The sequence below is a fragment of the Bemisia tabaci genome, chromosome 8 (assembly GCF_918797505.1).
Source record: "Bemisia tabaci chromosome 8, PGI_BMITA_v3".
NCBI classification, from domain to species: Eukaryota; Metazoa; Arthropoda; class Insecta; order Hemiptera; family Aleyrodidae; genus Bemisia; species Bemisia tabaci.
The window spans coordinates 2,579,623-2,598,755 of record NC_092800.1 but is presented as its reverse complement, the minus strand read 5'-3'; the positions used below and the strand labels follow the sequence as shown (position 1 = coordinate 2,598,755).

Here is a 19,133-nt window from a genome sequence, read left to right as displayed (position 1 = left end):
TTCACGCTGTATTTCACACAGCGTGAAGGAATTGTAAATTCTACCAATCTTCGAGTCGATTCTGCCAGAGAAATGGTTGATTGTACCAGTATATGGTAACGTTACCTTTCTTCTGGCAGAATTGACTCTCGATTGACGCTGTGTGAAATACAGCCTGAGGGAATGGTAAATTCTACCAATCTTTTTTTCCAGTGTGGGTACGTCGCAAGCAGTCAGGAATCGCCGGAAATTTGCAAGCGGGCGCGTGCATGTTGATTCACCAACTTGCAAATTCGTATCGACATTGTCAAAATTTCGGGGGCGAAGAACCTCAAGACACGACCTCGGCGGGGAGTGCCTTCAAATCCTAGTGATACTCTCCGCCTTACCAGGAAGTTAGTTTAGTTGCCTATCCGAATCAAACCTGACTTAGGTTGCTGATTTCACTACTCGTGCTTGCGAGTGCACTGGATGGAACCATGCATTTAAGCAGAAAAAACGTCCATCTGAGTTCCAAGCGTAATAGTCGTCATTCCTCTCTTGTCCTTTTATTTTTGAATTTGTACATTTAATTATTCAACACAAATAGATTGCTATTCACCGGAGATTGCTAAATGCCTACCACACAAGTTGACCAGTTGGACTGAGTTAAACAGAAAGGAACCAACCCACATTTTGGAAAAAATTGAGTTATGAATGGTTTTGAACTCAACCACTACTCTACTTTCTATCGCCAAAAATTCAAAGTTTTTGTTGGAGCAAATTTTGCAGAAATTGAACTTGAAGTTTATCTTTTACATTGAGTCTTATGCAGGAGCCAAACTTTAAACCTCTTTTTCTCGGTTCGATCCCGATGTGGCTTGGTTCCTTTCTGTTTAACTCCGTCCAGTTATGTTTCGCGAAAGCTGACGAGAACTATAGTCTGTCCGAAGAGGGAAGGTCCGTGGAAAGTCGGAATTAATTGCACTATGTAGAAACAAGGGTAGCGTTCGAGCCATTGTAAGAGATGAAGACACTGAATCAACCCTGTGTCGTGGCGCACCGCACAGAGGGCTGACTCTTTATGAGTCGCTTGCCGCATCGCGCAGCTCGGCGCCTAGCACAGGAATTTGCGGCTCCAGGTTCATATCCCAGGAAAAACCGCCGCTCCGAGGCCCATAGCCTCCTGTGCGGTGGCTGCGGCGTGCGCGAAACATCGATAAGTGACAGTTGACGAGGGTCGAGACACCCCCACCCTGCAAAATAGTGCTAATTATTCCGACTTTCCACGGACCTTCCCATCTCGGACAGACTATAAACTTTGAGAGGGGAGGATAAAATGAAAAAAAAATGGTTTGGTAAAGGAAAATTTCAAACGGATAAACTACTTACATCCTATTTTAAAACTCTTTTCGAATATATTCGTCGACGGTTATCCGTCAGTTAAAAACATTCGAGGAGACTGTGAAACACTGCATTCGAGATAAGAAGGTTTATTAAGTTCGCGATCAATCGGCGGTAAGGTGTATAACAGCATCTAAGTCTGTCGAAATTTTAGTAGCTATTCGTTGGATCCGTGCTGGGCTTTAAGCACGCTAATTATGTGGACAATCACCGAAGTGTGGCTTTATCGAATGTTATGCCCGTATAGAGTAGTGCATCGAGGAAAAGAAAGAGACCCTCCTCGTGGCTAGTTTTTCTCGCTCATCGATACAGCCTTGATTTTTCGCGATTCTCTCCGCCAGGTACTTGCCATCATTAGAATTCCAAGCATGCCGTTGAAAACGAAAACCAGTCAAGTGTCTGTGTCTCTATTCAAGATGCATATCTAAGCATAAGGATAGGGAGTCTATGGACGAGTCGTTGAGTCCAAATGTTTTTGGAATTGGAAGTGATCCAGAGGGCAGGGCCGGATTTACTTACTTGCCGCCCATGGGCTGCCTGTATTTTGCCGCCCCCTTCTCATTCGTTTTGAAACATCAATAAAAACCATCGAGTGAACGTGTCGGAGGGGGAGGGGTGCACAAGACGCGTTTATTCATGTTGGACACATTTTTTGCTAAAGCCCTGTCAACACTACTAGCAAAAGTTCACGGAACTTGGCGCGAAAGTTAAGTTCCGTAAACCTATCTCTGTGTAGACAAGGCCTTCCATTTATATGAAACGAACGAAAAATTATGAAAGAACAAACATAAATGTGGTTTAATAATTTTCACTTCCGCCGCCGCGCCGCGCTAACCGCACTGTGTTTGACGCAATGCGTGAAGTATTCATCCAGTCTTGTAGGCGCTATGCGTTTCACGCTGACCGCACCGCACTGCGTTTGACGCAATGCGTGAAGTATTCATGCAGTATTGTAGGCGCTAATAGGTGTTACATGCCGACCGCTGCGCAGAGGGTTTCTCCTTTTCATCTCAAGTTCTCGTCATCATTACTCTCTGCGCCGCGCCGTTCCAGGCCAAATTCCGTGTTCGGTTTCTCTCTTAGTCTTGACTGAACTATTTAAAGGTGCTGCCTATTGTATCATAGAAAGACGACGAAATTAGAGATACACGCGCAGGAAATGAGAGATTTTGTCTCCTTTTCTCGTTCGTAATTTTTTTTCTGAATCCGATTTTTTTTTATACCTACATTTAAAAAAATTGCAAAATTTGCCGCCCCCTAAATTTGCCGCCATGGGCCGCAGCCTATGTAACCACCCCCTAAATCCGGTCATGACCCAGGGTATGATCGGTAACCAAAAGTTGTTGAGCAAGAGGCATCATACGACTTGCGTCCTGCGGTCAAAAAAGGAACGACTTCCGTCCCGTGTCCAAAAATCTCGAAAACGACTTGCGTCCCACGCTCAAATCCGAATTTGAGCTGTCACCATGATTGGCAACACCGCGTACCTTAGTCAAAATACTATCAAGTCAAATTGGAAAATATACAATAAAATTACCTGAGGTGCGGATCGCGTTGTGTATAGCATACCTACTCGAAGTCAGCAAAAATAGTCGACGGTTGGATTTTGAGCCCCAATTTATCAGATTCACAAACTATGAAATTAAATATTCTCTTTCATACGAAGACTCTTCTTTATCAGGTAATAAGAAATAGGCCCCGACTGCATATGAGTTGCCTTTGAATCCATGGACGACAAATAGTTGAGTAAACTCTACCGGTACTGACATAAATGTGCCGTCTACGTACCACGTGTCGCACGCTACTAGAAAGAGCGACGCCAAAAACGACCGTTTTTTGGCACAATTTGGGCCAGAAGGGATTTTTCTGAAACCGGGCCCAAACGATACCTTACGATACCCTAAAACTCTGGTTAAAATTTTAGCTTGAGTATACGCACGGTTTTTGAGAAATGAGGGGGCAAAGTTGCCAAATCGCCATCATTCTGGACAGCATTTCTACAGCAAAAAGACGGGGAAAATGGACGAAAAAGTTACGCTTTTGATGGGTTTCGGCTGTAAATGTTCTTATTGGGCCCCGAAGCATTTAACTGTGTTCAGTTTCAAAAATTTTGGTCGCACAGTGGTCAGAAATGGGAAGAAATCGTCTACAAATCAGGATTCTTTGTCAAATTTTTAAAAACGGAAATAAAATTGTCGGTCTACTGCAGTTTTCATGGCTAACAATGTTCTTATCGGTCCTCAATGCATGAAATTGTGTTTAGCTTCACAAATTTACATCGCACAGTGGTCAATAATGGGGAATTAGTGGACAAGTTAAGATCCTCTGTGAAACTTCTTAAAAATGAAGTAAAACTGTTGGTCCCCAGTAGAGTTTAGATCCCGGAAAAATTCTTTAAATTCTTTTTTGGACTATTTAAATGTTTTTTAAAGTTTTTTTCTCCATTTTCCTTCTTTTTTTTTAAATTTCTGAAAGTTTGCGTATTTTATTGAGATAATGCTAAAAATTCTATTCTATGACAACGTTCTATAAACAATACGGTCTGACATACAGTAATAATTAAAAAAATTAAATACATGAATTTTTCCGGGAACTAAACTCTACTGGGGACCAACAGTTTTACTTCATTTTTAAGAAGTTTCACAGAGGATCTTAACTTGTCCACTAATTCCCCATTATTGACCACTGTGCGATGTAAATTTGTGAAGCTAAACACAATTTCATGCATTGAGGACCGATAAGAACATTGTTAGCCATGAAAACTGCAGTAGACCGACAATTTTATTTCCGTTTTTAAAAATTTGACAAAGAATCCTGATTTGTAGACGATTTCTTCCCATTTCTGACCACTGTGCGACCAAAATTTTTGAAACTGAACACAGTTAAATGCTTCGGGGCCCAATAAGAACATTTACAGCCGAAACCCATCAAAAGCGTAACTTTTTCGTCCATTTTCCCCGTCTTTTTGCTGTAGAAATGCTGTCCAGAATGATGGCGATTTGGCAACTTTGCCCCCTCATTTCTCAAAAACCGTGCGTATACTCAAGCTAAAATTTTAACCAGAGTTTTAGGGTATCATAAGGTATCGTTTGGGCCCGGTTTCAGAAAAATCCCTTCTGGCCCAAATTGTGCCATTCTTGGCGTCGCTCTTTGAAATTTGTTATGGGAGCTGCGGTAGCGACGTTGCCATATGATATGAATTACAATCAAATCAATCCACTACGGGACGCAAGTCGTTTTCGAGATTTTTGGACACGGGACGGAAGTCGTTCCTTTTTTGACCGCGGGACGCAAGTCGTATGATGCCGAGCAAGAGATGAGGAGGCGGAGGGGGAGGAGGGAAACCATTGTTGAGTAATAGTTTCGATAAATCAAAGGAGGTACCTAAGTTATGAACAGAATATCGGCAACCAATGAGAGACCCCATGGGATCTTCGTAATCTCCCCCTTAGTCCACAAGAACCACCCGTTTCAACCAACAGGATCGCTCCATTTCTCTTGTGTATTCTTTGTCTATTAATTTCAATTATCAGCCTGCTGGCTACGCCTGCGTCCTGCGTTTAACCGAAAACGCAACAAAGAAGAGCACATTGTGTTCTGGGGGAGATCAAGTTCAATCTGAAAGGATTCAGAGGACATAAGTGGAATGAGAACTGGAGTCTAAGCCTCCAGAAATATCGATATCTGAGATATATCGATTTATCTGCCATTCAAGCCAATGGAAAAGGATCGATAAAAAGGATGTTCCCTAAGGCCTTGTCTCCACGGGACGTTTTCATGGGATTTGTCCCAAGTTCGAATCGCAGGAATGAAACTTCTGGGATTTTTCCCAGTTACCGTCTCCACGGGACGGGGCTCATACAGTCCTGCGACTAGTTTGCGCGGGAAGATAAAGTAGTTAAAGTCGAGTATTTAACCGGTATTATAATAATAAATGCACTCAATTGACAATTAGGCACATTATTTTAACTAAACAAACATTAACAATGTAGTAATGAATAAAATATCGCACAATTCGTTTTCACTTCTTCTTCTTCTCTCAGTTGGCCCTAGGGGTACAAGTACCATACATGGTACTGGGAAAAATATTGATTAACTCAATATTTTTCCCAACTTCGCAAGTGGGATTTTTCCCTGGGACAAATCTCGTGAAACGGCTCGTGGAGACAAGGCCTAAGAACACATTGATAATCGATTCTTTAGCATGGCTTCAAATGAAGGAATACCGATAATGGATCATTGGCGCGGTCGCCAGTGCTGCACAAGCTCCCGAGTCCCGATCAAAGAGATTTAGTGCTCATTAAATTCATCATGGTGAGTTTATTGAGTGTCATGATCGTTGACACGCTGTCGCGTTGTGTTGGGTTCGGCCAACGACCTGGACTTCTTAAGGAGCTCGTCCGGATTAAACCGCCACCGCCACCCTTCGCACCTTCGCCCTTGTCCCAATCTTCCGCCGACTTCTTCTTCTTCTTCTTCTTCTTCTTCTGCTTCTTCTTCTTCTTCTCCCTCTTCTTCTTCTTCCTCTTCTTCTTCTTCTTCTTCTTCTTCTTCTTCTTCTTCCTCTTCTTCTTCTTCTTCTTCCTCTTCTTCTTCTTCTTCTTCCTCTTCTTCTTCTTCTTCTTCTTCTTCTTCTTCCTCTTCTTCTGTCCTCTTTAGGACTGTCGAGAGGCCGGAGTCAAGCCACGCCATTTATGGACAACTCTTTGACTTCTTTATCCTCTCCTCATTCTCAAACAGAACGGCATAACCGAGTCGCATTCATGGACCACTAGACAGAGTGCCAATGTAAGGATTAGCTAGTTTGTTGATACGCCGATCAGCCACGGAGAAAAAAAAGGAGGTGTTTGCTGCCGTGCTCAGGAAGAACGCCGTATGAACATTCAAGAGTTGCCGAAATCCCTTCGATAAAATGTTTATTTTTGCGGAGGGTTATGGATATTTTTCCTTTAACATTTTCAGGAACTTCAGGTAAAATTTAGAACAAGATTATCTGAAAAATTTGAAGGAAAATATTCATAAGTTTACCAGGAAATTCGTGTTTCATCAAAGGAAATTTGGCAGCGCCTGAAGCAGGGCCGGATTTACCGATAGGCTACATAGGCTATAGCCTAGGGCGCAACATTCTGAGGGGCGCAACAGTTTTGAGAATTTATTAAAAAAAGTGACTTATCAAGACGTAAACGTCCCTCAAAACTGTTTAAAATCGTGTTTTTTTAAAGGTGAATTTGAACATTTTCCTAACGCCTAACATCCTCCTTCTGATCTGGAGGGGAGGGGCGTCTGGAAACCCCCCCCCCCCCCTCCCCGAGAGCGCCTGCTTTTAGGGGCGCCACCCTAAGTTTAGCCTGAGGCGCTAAAAATGTAAATCCGGCCCTGGCCTGAAGGTTCATACGACGTTTTCACTTAGCACGGCAGTTTGCATCTTGAGGATTGTGTACCCTCTGACGTAGGTCGGTACAAACCTGGTCAGCAAAATCCGGAATTCGAAGTATGAAAAACGGACCATAACGTCAGATTTTTTTGCTTAAATCAACTCATGATATAATTTCAAACACTTAAAGTAGAATGCATTTTTTCCACAATAAACTACACCATTTCAAAGAAAATCGACGGTACAAGTCGCCGTACCGACCTACGTCATCAAAAAAAGTCCAAGATGGGTGCCTGAAATGCAAACACCTCCTTTTTTTCTCTATGCCGATCAGCAACTAGGCTATTTACGTCGGAGGCCAGGAATTTACCTTAAATTTTTAACTTTACTCGCTTGAGGAGCCTTAAAATTTCGGTACTTAAGTTTGGATCATCAGAGCTTAAAAAATGGATGTTTGGAGGGAGGTAGTTTTGAATTTTGACGGGTGCAGCAGAGGTCTTTGGGCAAGAAAGCAAAATATGGTCCATTGTAAGGATAAAATGTTGACATAGAGAGCAAATGGAACTGGAGATTTTGAAATTGAATGAGAATGAGAGAAAAATCATGGCCGATTCCAGGGCCGGATTAACTTACTTGCCGCCCATTGGCCACCTGTATTTTGCCTCCTCCTTCTCATTCGTGGGTGCATAAGACGCGTTTACTCGTGCTGGATATATTTTTTGTGAAAGCCCTGTCTACACTACTAGCCAAATTTCACGGAACTTGGCTCGAACGTTAAGTTCCGTAATATCTCTGTGTGGAAAAGGCCTTCCATTTGTAAGAAATGAACGAAACATTATGAAAGAACAAACTTAAATGTGGTTTAATAATTTTAACTTCCGCCGCCGCGCCGCGCTGACCACACTGTGGTCGCGAAATGGTTTGACGTAATGCGTGAAGTATTCATGCGGTCTTGTAGGCGCTATGCGTTTCACGCCGCCTGCCGCTGACCGCAGCGACCGCACTGTTTGACGCGATGCGAGAAGTATTCATGCAGTCTTGTAGGCGCTAATATGCGTTACATGCCGACCGCCGCCGCGCCGAAGGAGGGTTTCTCCTTTTCATCCCAAGTCCTCGTCATCATTTCTCTCTGCGCTGCGCCGTTCCAGGCCAAATTGCGTGGTCGGTTTCTCTCATAACTCGACCAATTAAAGGTGCTGTCTCTTGTATCACCGAAAGACGATAAAATTAGAAATATATTCTCAGGAAATGAGAGATTTTGTCACCTTTTCTCGTCCGTAATTTTTTTTCTGAATCCGATTTTTTGTAATACCTACATTTAAAAAAAATATCAAAATGTGCCGCCATGGGCCGCGGCCCATGTGGCCACCCCCTAAATCCGGCCCTGGCCGATTGGTAATTTTGCAATTTGGACTTGACAGGTGCGGTCTTTGTTAATTTAAAACATCAGAGGGTCGACGGTAAAACTGCAAAAATGCGTATCTTGGTAATGGTGCGCGGTGTTTCAAAAGCTCCGCTCCTATTTTATTTTTTGAAAGAGGACTGAACCAACGTCATGGCTTGAAGTTTTCAGAAAGTATTCTTTACAATGAGAAGAAAAATCACTGAAATTTTCAAAAAATGACGTTCAGTAGTTTTCCACGTATATTGCTCAGCTTCAAGGAGAGGATATCCGTAGCGCCTTCAATTGCGTGTGTATGCGTCAATCACAACCGTCGAACACGAATAGTTGCATCGAGGCGCCAGGAACCACAATTTCCTGCTCAGTCCAAGAATTACATATGTGCCATTCGTTTTCTATGTATTTACGTGTTTCTATGGATGAACCAGAAATTGTAGCTCCTAATTTCAATTAATATAGTCCCAATACCCAAGCAGCAGTGATCGCGATAAGTTAGACAAGGCAGTGTTCGCGGACAATTTATCGCGATTATATGAATGTCGATTTATTGTAATATTATCGGATAAAACATTTCAATTTTATCGCAATACTATCGAACGAAATATCGTGATAAATTGAGATAAAATTTCGATTTTATCAAACTCGTTCTTTTAGAGATAAAATTGCGTCAAGATTGAAGATAATCGTTCCTGGCGACTTTATCGCCAAAAAACTGTAAGAAAATCGCAACTTGGTTTTAAAATATAGCAACTCCTCCTTCGAAATATTTACTCGGGGAGGCGCAACCGTTCAATATCTTGGTAAAATTAAAAGGTGTGAAAGCAGGATTAAGATATGTTCAATATCTCGATGTTCGTTTTTACCAGTGTGATCCACTTCAAGCTCAATAATTTTTCATCGAAAAAAGAAAATGCGTCACAAAATCCGCGGTATTGCGAATGGAGATCCGACTTTCACACCATCGATCGGTGTTGGATTCTTGAGATGTTCTTTATTCCTGACTGCGCAAAAACTAAAAAAACTCACAGAAAAAAATAATAGGCTGTCATAGCACCTAGGATGTTAAAAATGTGTCTAGTGATCCCAAGATGCTGTCTTAACATGCCTGCAGAGTTAAATTTCCATTCACAGGATGTAAAGTTAACTGCGAGGGCAGTAAAGACAACAACTTCGGATCACCAGACACATTTTTAACACCCCAAGTGCTAAAGCAGCATATTATTTTTTTCTGTGCTGAAATGCCATTTTTCTACTCGAGATTGGGTATTTGTGAATAATTTCCGCGAATAACGCCTCTCGCTGTTGTGCGGATCGAAAACAGCGAAGACATCGCGATCAGTCGATGTTAAAACCCGAGGAATCCATTTCTGATGAACCCTGAGTTTCATAAGAGTATCTGTATCCGAGGGCTCATCGGATGAAGGACATAAGCGGTTTCAATATAGCCTCGAATCGGTGCGAGCACGTGCACGAGAGGAGACGTACTTACGCGTACGCACGCTCGAAATTCCCTCGCAGTGTTGCCATTTTAGACGGAAAAAGTCCGGGTTTTCCCCGTTTTTTATGGAAAACCACGCGCGTTCGCGCCAAAATTGATCACCCTGCAATTAGCGTTGTTGTTAACGGGTTTCTTTGGATTTTAATGATCAGTCGAATGTTTGTCAGTCTTGTTTACAAGGCTGTAATTTAATCTCCTGATCAAAAGCAGTGACTCGCATGGAATTTTAGATGCATATTACTAGAGGTGCCATTTGGGTAAATGAGCCGTTTTACTCCGTCTCCCAGAGACAATATATCAGGGTGTCTACCGGTCCCCAAAAGTCCCCAATGTCCCCGATTATCCGCGATTTTGGAAGAGTGTCCCCGATATCCGCGAAAGTCCCCAATTTTCTTGTTCAGGCCCCCAAAAAATGACAAAAATTGTCCTAAACACCGGCATCTGCAAATTTTCGGCGGCGCGGTATAACCAGGAATATAAAAACTGAAGCGTCGCTTGGTTTTTTGGATGTTTTCATCGGTTCAACATGACTTGTATTGTTAGTCGTATAAAATACACCTTTTAACGCTCTAACTATAGCTCTCTTTCTCTTACTGTTCGGGAAAAATGCCCCCGATTTTCTTGAAAAAAATACCCCTAAAAGTTCCCAAAAGTCCCCAATTTTGGTTTTTCATAACTGGTAGACATCCTGGATATGTATTTAAGAGATCCCGCTCTGCTATATCCTCCCAACGTGGTCTCGCACTTTCAAAATCGAAATACGTCCAATTGGACTAAAATTTTCGATACCGGTGCTACCGGTTCTGGCTCATTTTAGATTAAAAAACCACATGTGCCATCATAATCCGTGAGTACATAATGATCCCGGAAAATGTAGATCCCTAATGCGAAATGTGGCGAAATCATGATCGTAGATCCCTCATTTTTGCAGCAGACGAGTGTTGCTGCGTGTAGGCTAATCTGCCGTGCTTATGGCCTGGTTACACGCTCAAATTTCCGTCAAATTCCGATCAAAATGATGACCAAGATGGCGGTTGAGAGTTATCTAGATTGATGAGTAAAATTAATTAAAACAGCGTGTTGATTGAAATAAGCGTGGAATAAGCACGGTTGTGTGGAAATCAGATGAAGGATGAGCCCCACAGCTCCATCATCTACCATCAAATTTTTGCAGGCCGCAGAAATTTGATGGTAGATGGTGCGCACCAGTCACCATTTGATCAGAAATTGATGGAAATTTGAACGTGTAACCAGCACATTAGGAAGAACGCCGTAAGAGCTTTCAGACATTGCCACATTTCCTTTAAAAAAACGAATTAACTGGGAAAATTGTGAATATTTTTCTTCAAACTTTTCAGACTATTTTGTTCTAAATGTAATCTAAAATATCCGAAAATTTTAAGGAAAAATATGCATACATTTTCTAAAATATATGTTTTATCCGAGGAAATTTGGCAACTCTCCAATTTTCATAAAGCATTCTTCCCAAGCACGGCAGGAATGGCAATAATTTATTTGAAAAAAAAAAAAAAAAAAAAAAAAAAAAAAAAAAATTCCGCTCGGGAAACAGTTTGGTAACCTGACGATTGCTGACAATGAGTTCTACAGTATTTTCACGGTCAAATTATTTTTTGCCCATTGAAGGTCGAATTTTCGGCAGTCTTCTAGAAAGTGCTTATTATAGACACAATCAATTCTCGTACGCTGTGTTTGTAAATACGCGACCGCAGTCAATTGCTCCTTGCGCATTCGTGGAATGATTAGCGATCCATGTGTGATTAGGGACTCTGGCGTAGCTCGGACATTAAACAACAGGCGATGAAAAGATTAGCTCGATCTGCAAAAATTATTTCCCTAAATACTGATCGGAAGGATTAATACAGGAGGTGCACTGAAAAAAAAATCTCGGCGTTTTTACCAAGGTCCGTTGGTACCTTTACCATCTCACTTTTTGACCAATTATTGGTAATTTTATCAAGACAGACTGGTAAACTTACCTTAAAACCGGTATTTTCACTGTTTTTTTCAGGTAAGAATACCACTTTTATTGGTAGTCAATTCCCGGTAACTTTGCCATTTTATCTCGGTAATTCTACCACAGTCGATAAAAAATATTCGCGTTTGTACCAAGGTCCAGTAAAATTACCTAGAAAGTTTAATAATGTTACCGAGATTTCTCGGTAAAATTACAAATTTCATAAATTGTAATTTTACCAAGAAAAAACTGGGATCAAATAGAACCCTGAATTCTTGATAATTTTACCCTTTTCTTAATAAATACACCGAGATTTTTTTTTCAGTGTGCCGAATTACATCGTGATGTTGCGCGGGTTTTCGTTGAATTAATCATTTATTTATATTTCCTCAAGAACAGTTGCAATTTTTTCCTAAAAATTTTCGTTGAACGGTCTTTGTGATCTGGAGAACATTTCCTTAAATTTTCGGGTTGAAATGTGAATCAGTTAAGAAATGAATCAACCGACTATCAGATGAAAATTACTTTGCAATGTTGTAATGAAATCCAGGGAAGTCATTCTTCCTAAAAGTAATCTCCTGCCAGTGCCACAAGGCTTTCTAATACTTCTTTTCTATACACATTTTTTTATCCAATTACAGTTCGTCTTACAAGTATTGATGTCCTAATGTTCTTCTGACTTTTAGACGAAAAATTGCATTTAACTCATTTGTGATATCTAAGTGCTTGCCGCCAATGATTGAATCAACAAGTTCGTTAGAAGAAATCTGTCTAAGACAACGAATAAAATTAAAGTACAAGCTACCGACTCAACTCGATAAAATCGTAATTTACGCAAGCGGATACTTATCAGATTGCGATTTTGCCGGTTTGAGTGCTTTAGTTTCACCTTTTAGAATTTAACTTCGAGAAAGACGCATGATATGTGAAATAATGCGATGAATACAGCACGACATCAGGATGATATCTAGCGATGAGTTCGTCATCGTCCATAAGTTCAATTAAAGCTCGTGGAGCGATATAACTGTGTGCTCTTCGAGTAGATCGCGCTCCCCGGTACGTATTGTTGCCTATACGGTCAAATTGAAGGAGAACTTCCGATGGAAAATGCCTATGTATGTTTGTTGAATATGCAGTAAAATTGAAGGCGAGATTCAAATGGACGCATCTGTCAACAGTATCTTATACGATTGCATTTTTCAAAAAGGAACCAGAAGAATTGCAATGATGCTAAGATTGTGCATTTTCATCCTTTGAAATGAAATTCCTGGAACTATGAAAAAATATGAAATTTACATGGTAATTTTTGGCTTAAATTTACGGTTTTAGCGAGTAAAATGGAAACTGTTAATGGATAATCAGGTGTTTTTTTCTAAGACAAAAGAAGTTGCACAATCTTAGCAACATTGCAATGCTCCTGGTTCCTTTTTGCAAAATGCAATCCATATCGTCTTATTGATTCAGTTGAAGCATCCCCTGGGATTACTAGGTTTCCGAATAAACATTGTACAGTGAATCCGATAATTATCGTTTCTCCTCGCTTCTCAATATTTTTTTCTCTTCTTTTTCCCTCTTCTTTTTCCTTCCTTCTCATTGTAGCGCCCTTGTTGTGATGGTACTTGCTGCAACCGCTTTTCATACACCCGTGCCACCCTTAATCTGACCCTGGTAATTAATCGTGAATGATAACAAATGTCAAATTTTCAAAGCGCCTTCAAATAATGATGATACTCCGCAATACACCGGAGCCCGAATAGTTGTATCATGGGAACTAGCTTGTCTGATATGAAGTGCAAGAACGCCTCAAAAGTATTCGAGTGTTTCTTTTTTTAAAACGCCTTCAAATAGCGATGATACTCCGCAATACACCGGAGCTCGAATAGTTGTATCACGGAAACTTGCTAGTGCGGTATCAAGTGCGCGAATTAGATCGAGTTGATCAGCAAGGAATCAACTTTTTTTGGAAAACGAAGAGTCTGCTCGTAGAATTTAATTTACTTTTCTGATACGGCGGGCTGATTATTTAGATTCATGGACAAAAGGATAGACAAAGAAGAAGACGGTGAAATGGATCGATCGTATCGGTTGAAACAAGGGGTTGCCGTAGACTACGGGGGAAAAAGATGGAATAACCATAGGATTCCTCGTATGTCGCGTCGGTTAGTCTATCCCTCATCCAGTGCAACCATCTGCTTCCACCAACAGGATCGCTCCATTTTCCCTTTATCTTCTGTGTATATCGCATTGTCTATCAAAATCAATGATTAGCTCTCAAGAGAGTGTTTTCTCTCGGAATCTTATAAATCAATGAATGACTTGACAGGGACTGATTATTGAAATTGATAGACAGAGCGATCTGATTGGTTGAACCGGGCGATTGCTATAGACTTGGGGGTTTGATTCAGACACTTCGAATGGGAGGGGCAGAGAGGGGGCCCACGGGGCCTTCCCCAGGAAATTTTCGAAATTTTAAAGCATCTCGTATCCAGTTTAAGACAATTTAGTCATGAATAGTTACCAAATCTGAGCTGCTTTCCTACTTCTTTCCTCCGTTCTGTCGTCTTTCATTCTTCCCTTGTTTTCCCTCCATTTTTCCGGCCTACGCCCCCTACGCCCCCCCCCCCCCCCTGTTGGATCTACTTTTGCTCCCTTGTTCATCGCAACCACCCGTTTCGTCTGATAGGATCGTTCCATTTTCTGTTTATCTCCTTTGTCTATCGCTTTGTCTACGCACATATAAGTCTGCTGCATGTACGACTGTTACAAAAGAAGTGCAGGAGCCCTGTGAACAGAGCTATTTTTTTCAGTGCGGGCTCAATGGGCCTCCTGGTGGGCCGTTTGGCGTGAGGGTTGTCGGAATGAGGGGTGGAACTTACTAGATCTCGATGAGCTCGCAGTTGACGAGGACCCTCCGCTCGACGACCTCGATGACGGCGATCGTCTGGTCGTAGATGTAGATGAGCCGGGAGGTGTCGTTGCGGCGTCGGTAGCCGCTAAAGCCCTTGAACTCGGCCGACCTCCCCACGCCGAGCTGTCGGCTGTCCCTCCCTGGCGCTACCGGGAACAACTGGGCGTCCAACGGGAACACCGCGCTCAGCCACAGCAGCCCCGTCACCACCATCCCCAACTCCGAGCGCCACTGCCAACTCCGCCGCCAATCCTCCATCTTCAGCACACCACTACACACCCAGCCACTACGTTGATCTTCGTCCTTTCACACACACGCGCGCGCGCACACCGAGTTTCAAACGATTGCTTGCATGTTGTATCGCATGTATTTTGAAGCACTCAATGAAGTATACCACGAGATTGTTTTTCAAGAATGTTCGCACTGATAGAATGAAATAAAATAAAAATGGATAAAAGTGAAATTCACGCAGTGGTTTTTATTTCAGAGACAGTCGCGTCATGCACTGGGTAAAATGTCAAGGCACAGGGGTTGATCCTCCTCGCGACGGAAGAAGGATTAAAAAAAAAAAGAAAACAATGCGAATTAAATTGGAATTTTTAAATTTTTAAAGCATTGAAATGCGTGTGCGTCTGTGATGAGTTGCGAGATCAATGAAATTTGTCAGTAAATAACAAAACAAATGATTGGTGGCACAATAGTGTTCCGCACTGTATTTTTTCAACTTTTCAAAACACTGAAACTCTTATGCAATTCAGTTTTATTTTGGTTCATCAAAAATTGCACCCGGCAGAAAGAGAAAGAAAGGTACCAGGAGCAGAGAAAATTACGTAATTTTAGAAACTGCTCTTGCTCTCGTGAAGGACTATCACTTATCACAATCGGTGAGTGGACTTGACATTGAAAATGAACCGAAGAGTGTTTTCAGGTAAACATTGAAAAAGACCACCGAAATAAATATTTTTTACAGATAATGAGTCGGGAGGAAAAATCTGAAAATTTTTAGACAAATGCTTAAGGAACACTCGCGAAATAAAATCACGAAAAATTATTCCCAGTCAGCAACAGGTGAAACAGGGTCTCCACGATTGAAAATTTAAAAATCCGAAAACCAAAACAATGACAACCGAGTTAACATTCGGTCATTGCGTACTTTCAACCGATCCCAGGTAAACTCAAGAACAGTAATTTTCCGGCGTCACTATTCGGATGCACCGATCGACGAGGTGGACCGAAAAATCGATAGATCGGATGACGGACGAACAGTTGCGACACTGGAAGCGGCACCGGGCAGCGGACGTCCACATCCGGGTGCGACGAAAATTCGCGACGAAATCCGCACGAAATCGCGATGATCCGAAGCGGCGACGGATCCAGCGTGTTCCGTCGCGATCGCGGTGCGAGCGAGACTGACTCTACGCGTCGAGTCGCAGCTCGGCCGTCGCCACTCCCAACTGCACAACCTCCTATCTCCCGCTCGAAACGCCAGGAGGATAGGCGGTTCTACCCCCGCTCCGGCGTCCGACCAACTTTCTCGTCCGTCCGTCCGTCCGGCCAAGTGCACGAACGGCCCGAGGGCCCCTCCCGGGGGGGGGGGGGGGGGGGGGGTCCGCAATGGAACCGGCCGCCGCGCGCCGCGTCCAAGTCGTAGCGGTCCGCTTACTTTCCAACAGATCGATTGACTGGCCGAATCCTCGAGTGACGTCACGGGACGGTCCGGTCCTTTCGTAACTAAAGATGAGACTCGCACTCTGCCGTCCTACGGAAGAACGCCGTATGAACATTCTAAGGTTGCCAAACATGTATTTTTAACAACATGAGATAGATACACTGGAAAAAAATTCTCGGCGTTTTTACCAAGGTCCATTGGTACCTTTACCATCTCACTTTTTTTTACCAATTATTGGTAATTTTACCAAGACAGACCGGTAAGCTTACCTAAAAACCGGTATTTTCACTGTTTTTTTTTCAGGTAAGAATACCACTTTTATTGGTAATCAATTCCCGGTAACGTTGCCCATTTATCTCGGTAATTCTACCATAGTCGATAAAAAATATTGGCGTTTTTACGAAGGTCCAGTAAAATTACCGAGAAAGTTCAATCATTTTACCGAGATTTCTCGGTAAAATTACCAATTTCATAAATGGTAATTTTACCAAGAAAAAACTGGGATCAAATAGAACCCTGAATTCTTGGTAATTTTACCCTTTTCTTAGTAAATACACCGAGATTTTTTTTTCAGTGCGGAAGAACGCCGTATGAACATTCTGGGGTTGCCAAATTTCCCAGGATAAAACATGTATTTTTGACAACATGAGATAGATACCTAGTCATTTCTTGACTTGATTGTCATCTCAACTCGGCCAGGCACTTGGATTCCTCTAGAAGAATGAGTCTAATGGAGACTTACGACCCAGAAATCTCGGTGAAAATTGGATGGTATTATCTCCGGCAACCTGGACCGGTTTGCTAAAGACTAAGAGTGCTGAGTCGGCGGGTCGTAAAAATTCCGATGAAACTTGGTACTCTCAGACTAGACTGAACCAGGTAATTAAATCAGGACTTTTCATGAAAATCCGCTGACTTTTCACAGGTGAACGCATTGATGCCGAGTGGTAAGCGATAGCATGGAGGAAAGACAGCTAACATTTTTGCAGTTAATACCGCTTATCAGAAAAGGGGTTTTTTACCGACAGTAATGAAAATATTGGATGCATCTGAGAGGCACACAATTTAAAATTTACAGGAAAAAAAGCTTACAAATATGCTCAAGAAAAAGTAGCAACTCAGCTGAGGACAAGATGCATGAGTGCAGTTTTTGATAAAAGTTTTTTTAAAAGATTTATTGATGATTTCATGTAAAACTAGTCTTAATGCATATTATGTGAAAAAGTCGCTTCCAAATTCCAATTTTTAAGAATCAAAAAGTCAAATTGAACTTTCTCTCCGTCATAAGGGTCCACGTAATTTCGACGCTTCAAACACGTGTTTCTCGAAATAGCAAAAACTGCACTTATGCGCCTTGTCTACCAAGTCCCTCAAATATATCTTATGGTATTTTCTTAAAAGAAAAATACATCGAAATTTAGTTGATTCTCCCAATTCGTTTAATCCTTTTATTCACAAATTCATTCATCACAGCAGTGTATACACCCATACACTAGGTGTGATACACGCTTTTTTACTGCTTGTGTAACATACAATACGCTATATAAAATGTGGGAGTAACTATGCTATGCACTACCGCGGTCTGATAATAGACGAGGAAATTTGACGTATGAACAAATCTAATTGATTTTTGCTAATCTCAAGGCTTAACCATCAAAACAAAATTCTATGATCAGTTCAATGGACTCGTTCATTATTCAGAACATATCAAAGATTTTTCCGTCGATGTTCCAAAATCCAATTTTTGGATCTAACTCACAAAAAAATCGCTCTACATGAGATTTCGCAACTGTGGAATCAGACCCCTCTCTCCCTTGGATGGTATTTTTTATCTGAAATTCTGAGGTAGATGTTTCACCACTGTGCGGCGCTTAGCGCGACGTTCAAGTTTCAATGTTGCGTCGAAATCACCTCGTGTTTACATACATAATTAATTAGTCATACTTACAAATCTGATGTGACGCATGTTTTTGCACCAGTTTTTCTTAGATTTGCCCAGAATTCTCCTCGCATCTCAAGAGAGTTTGCACGCTCTTATGGGACTGCACTGGCGTATCGTCGGTGAAACTGCAAAAATGCGCATCTCAGTTGCGGCGTTTGAAAATCTCCACTACCTACTATTTTATCTTTTAAAAGGGCGCCAAACTCACGTCTTAGTTTAAAATTTTATCAGAATATTCTTCATGTGTAGAGAAGAAAATTCCCGGAAATTTTCAAGAAATGATGATGAGCAGTTCTCCATGTAGAAATTGAAATATGACAGGAAGTCTGCAACGCCGCAACCAAGACGCACATTTCTGCAGTTTCACGTGGAAGGAAAAAGGCAAAGGAAAGTTAAAATGTGAGAGGGAACTCAAGACTGGACGTGCGGAGAGGAATCCAAAGGGGCAATTTATCCGTAAAGTCCATCAAATGTCCTTCCTCTAGATTTTTTTCCCGAGAAAAAAAACTTTTTAGATGAAGGGGAGAGGTTTTTTACTCCTCCTTCCTCCCATTGCACTTGAGTGCTTCCGAGGTAGCATTCCCCGACGAAAGTAATAAAATAAAGTTGTAATATTTTGCAGTAAAATTGCAATATGAAGTTATGAAGTTGCTATAATTTCGTTGATAAATGCCAAATGTTAATTAAATCAGATGGAAGATGTGCATTTTGCGATGCAAAAATAGACTGCAGCCCATTTCAATTTCAAGCAATTAAACTCGATAGAGGAACCCCTTCAGTTACAGGATAGGCAACATTCACAACAGTCCTCTAGAACATACTGTAACAGTTTTAACCGCTGCTACCGTAATTGCAAGGTTTTGCTACCTGTACAACCTGATTTAGAAGTAAAGCGTCACTTTGGAGGGTCGAAATATCATCCCAATGCATTCTATTGGGCGAAATCGTGATGTATTAACACTGCTACGTGACGCAATTGGATGAGATTAGTTGTGATTTAAAT

The 19,133-nt window shown here is 41.7% G+C and overlaps 1 protein-coding gene across 1 annotated transcript in view; it reads right to left on the bottom strand.

The window, feature by feature from the left end:
• LOC109036027 (uncharacterized) overlaps positions 1-15,952 on the bottom strand; it is a 34,395-nt gene extending 18,443 nt beyond the window's left edge. Inside the window, exon 1 of the mRNA XM_019049930.2 lies at positions 14,488-15,952. Coding sequence (XP_018905475.1) covers positions 14,488-14,777 — 290 coding nt within the window. The 5' untranslated portion in view covers positions 14,778-15,952. The remainder of the gene's footprint in view (positions 1-14,487) is intronic.
• Between the last annotated feature and the right edge of the window lie 3,181 nt (positions 15,953-19,133).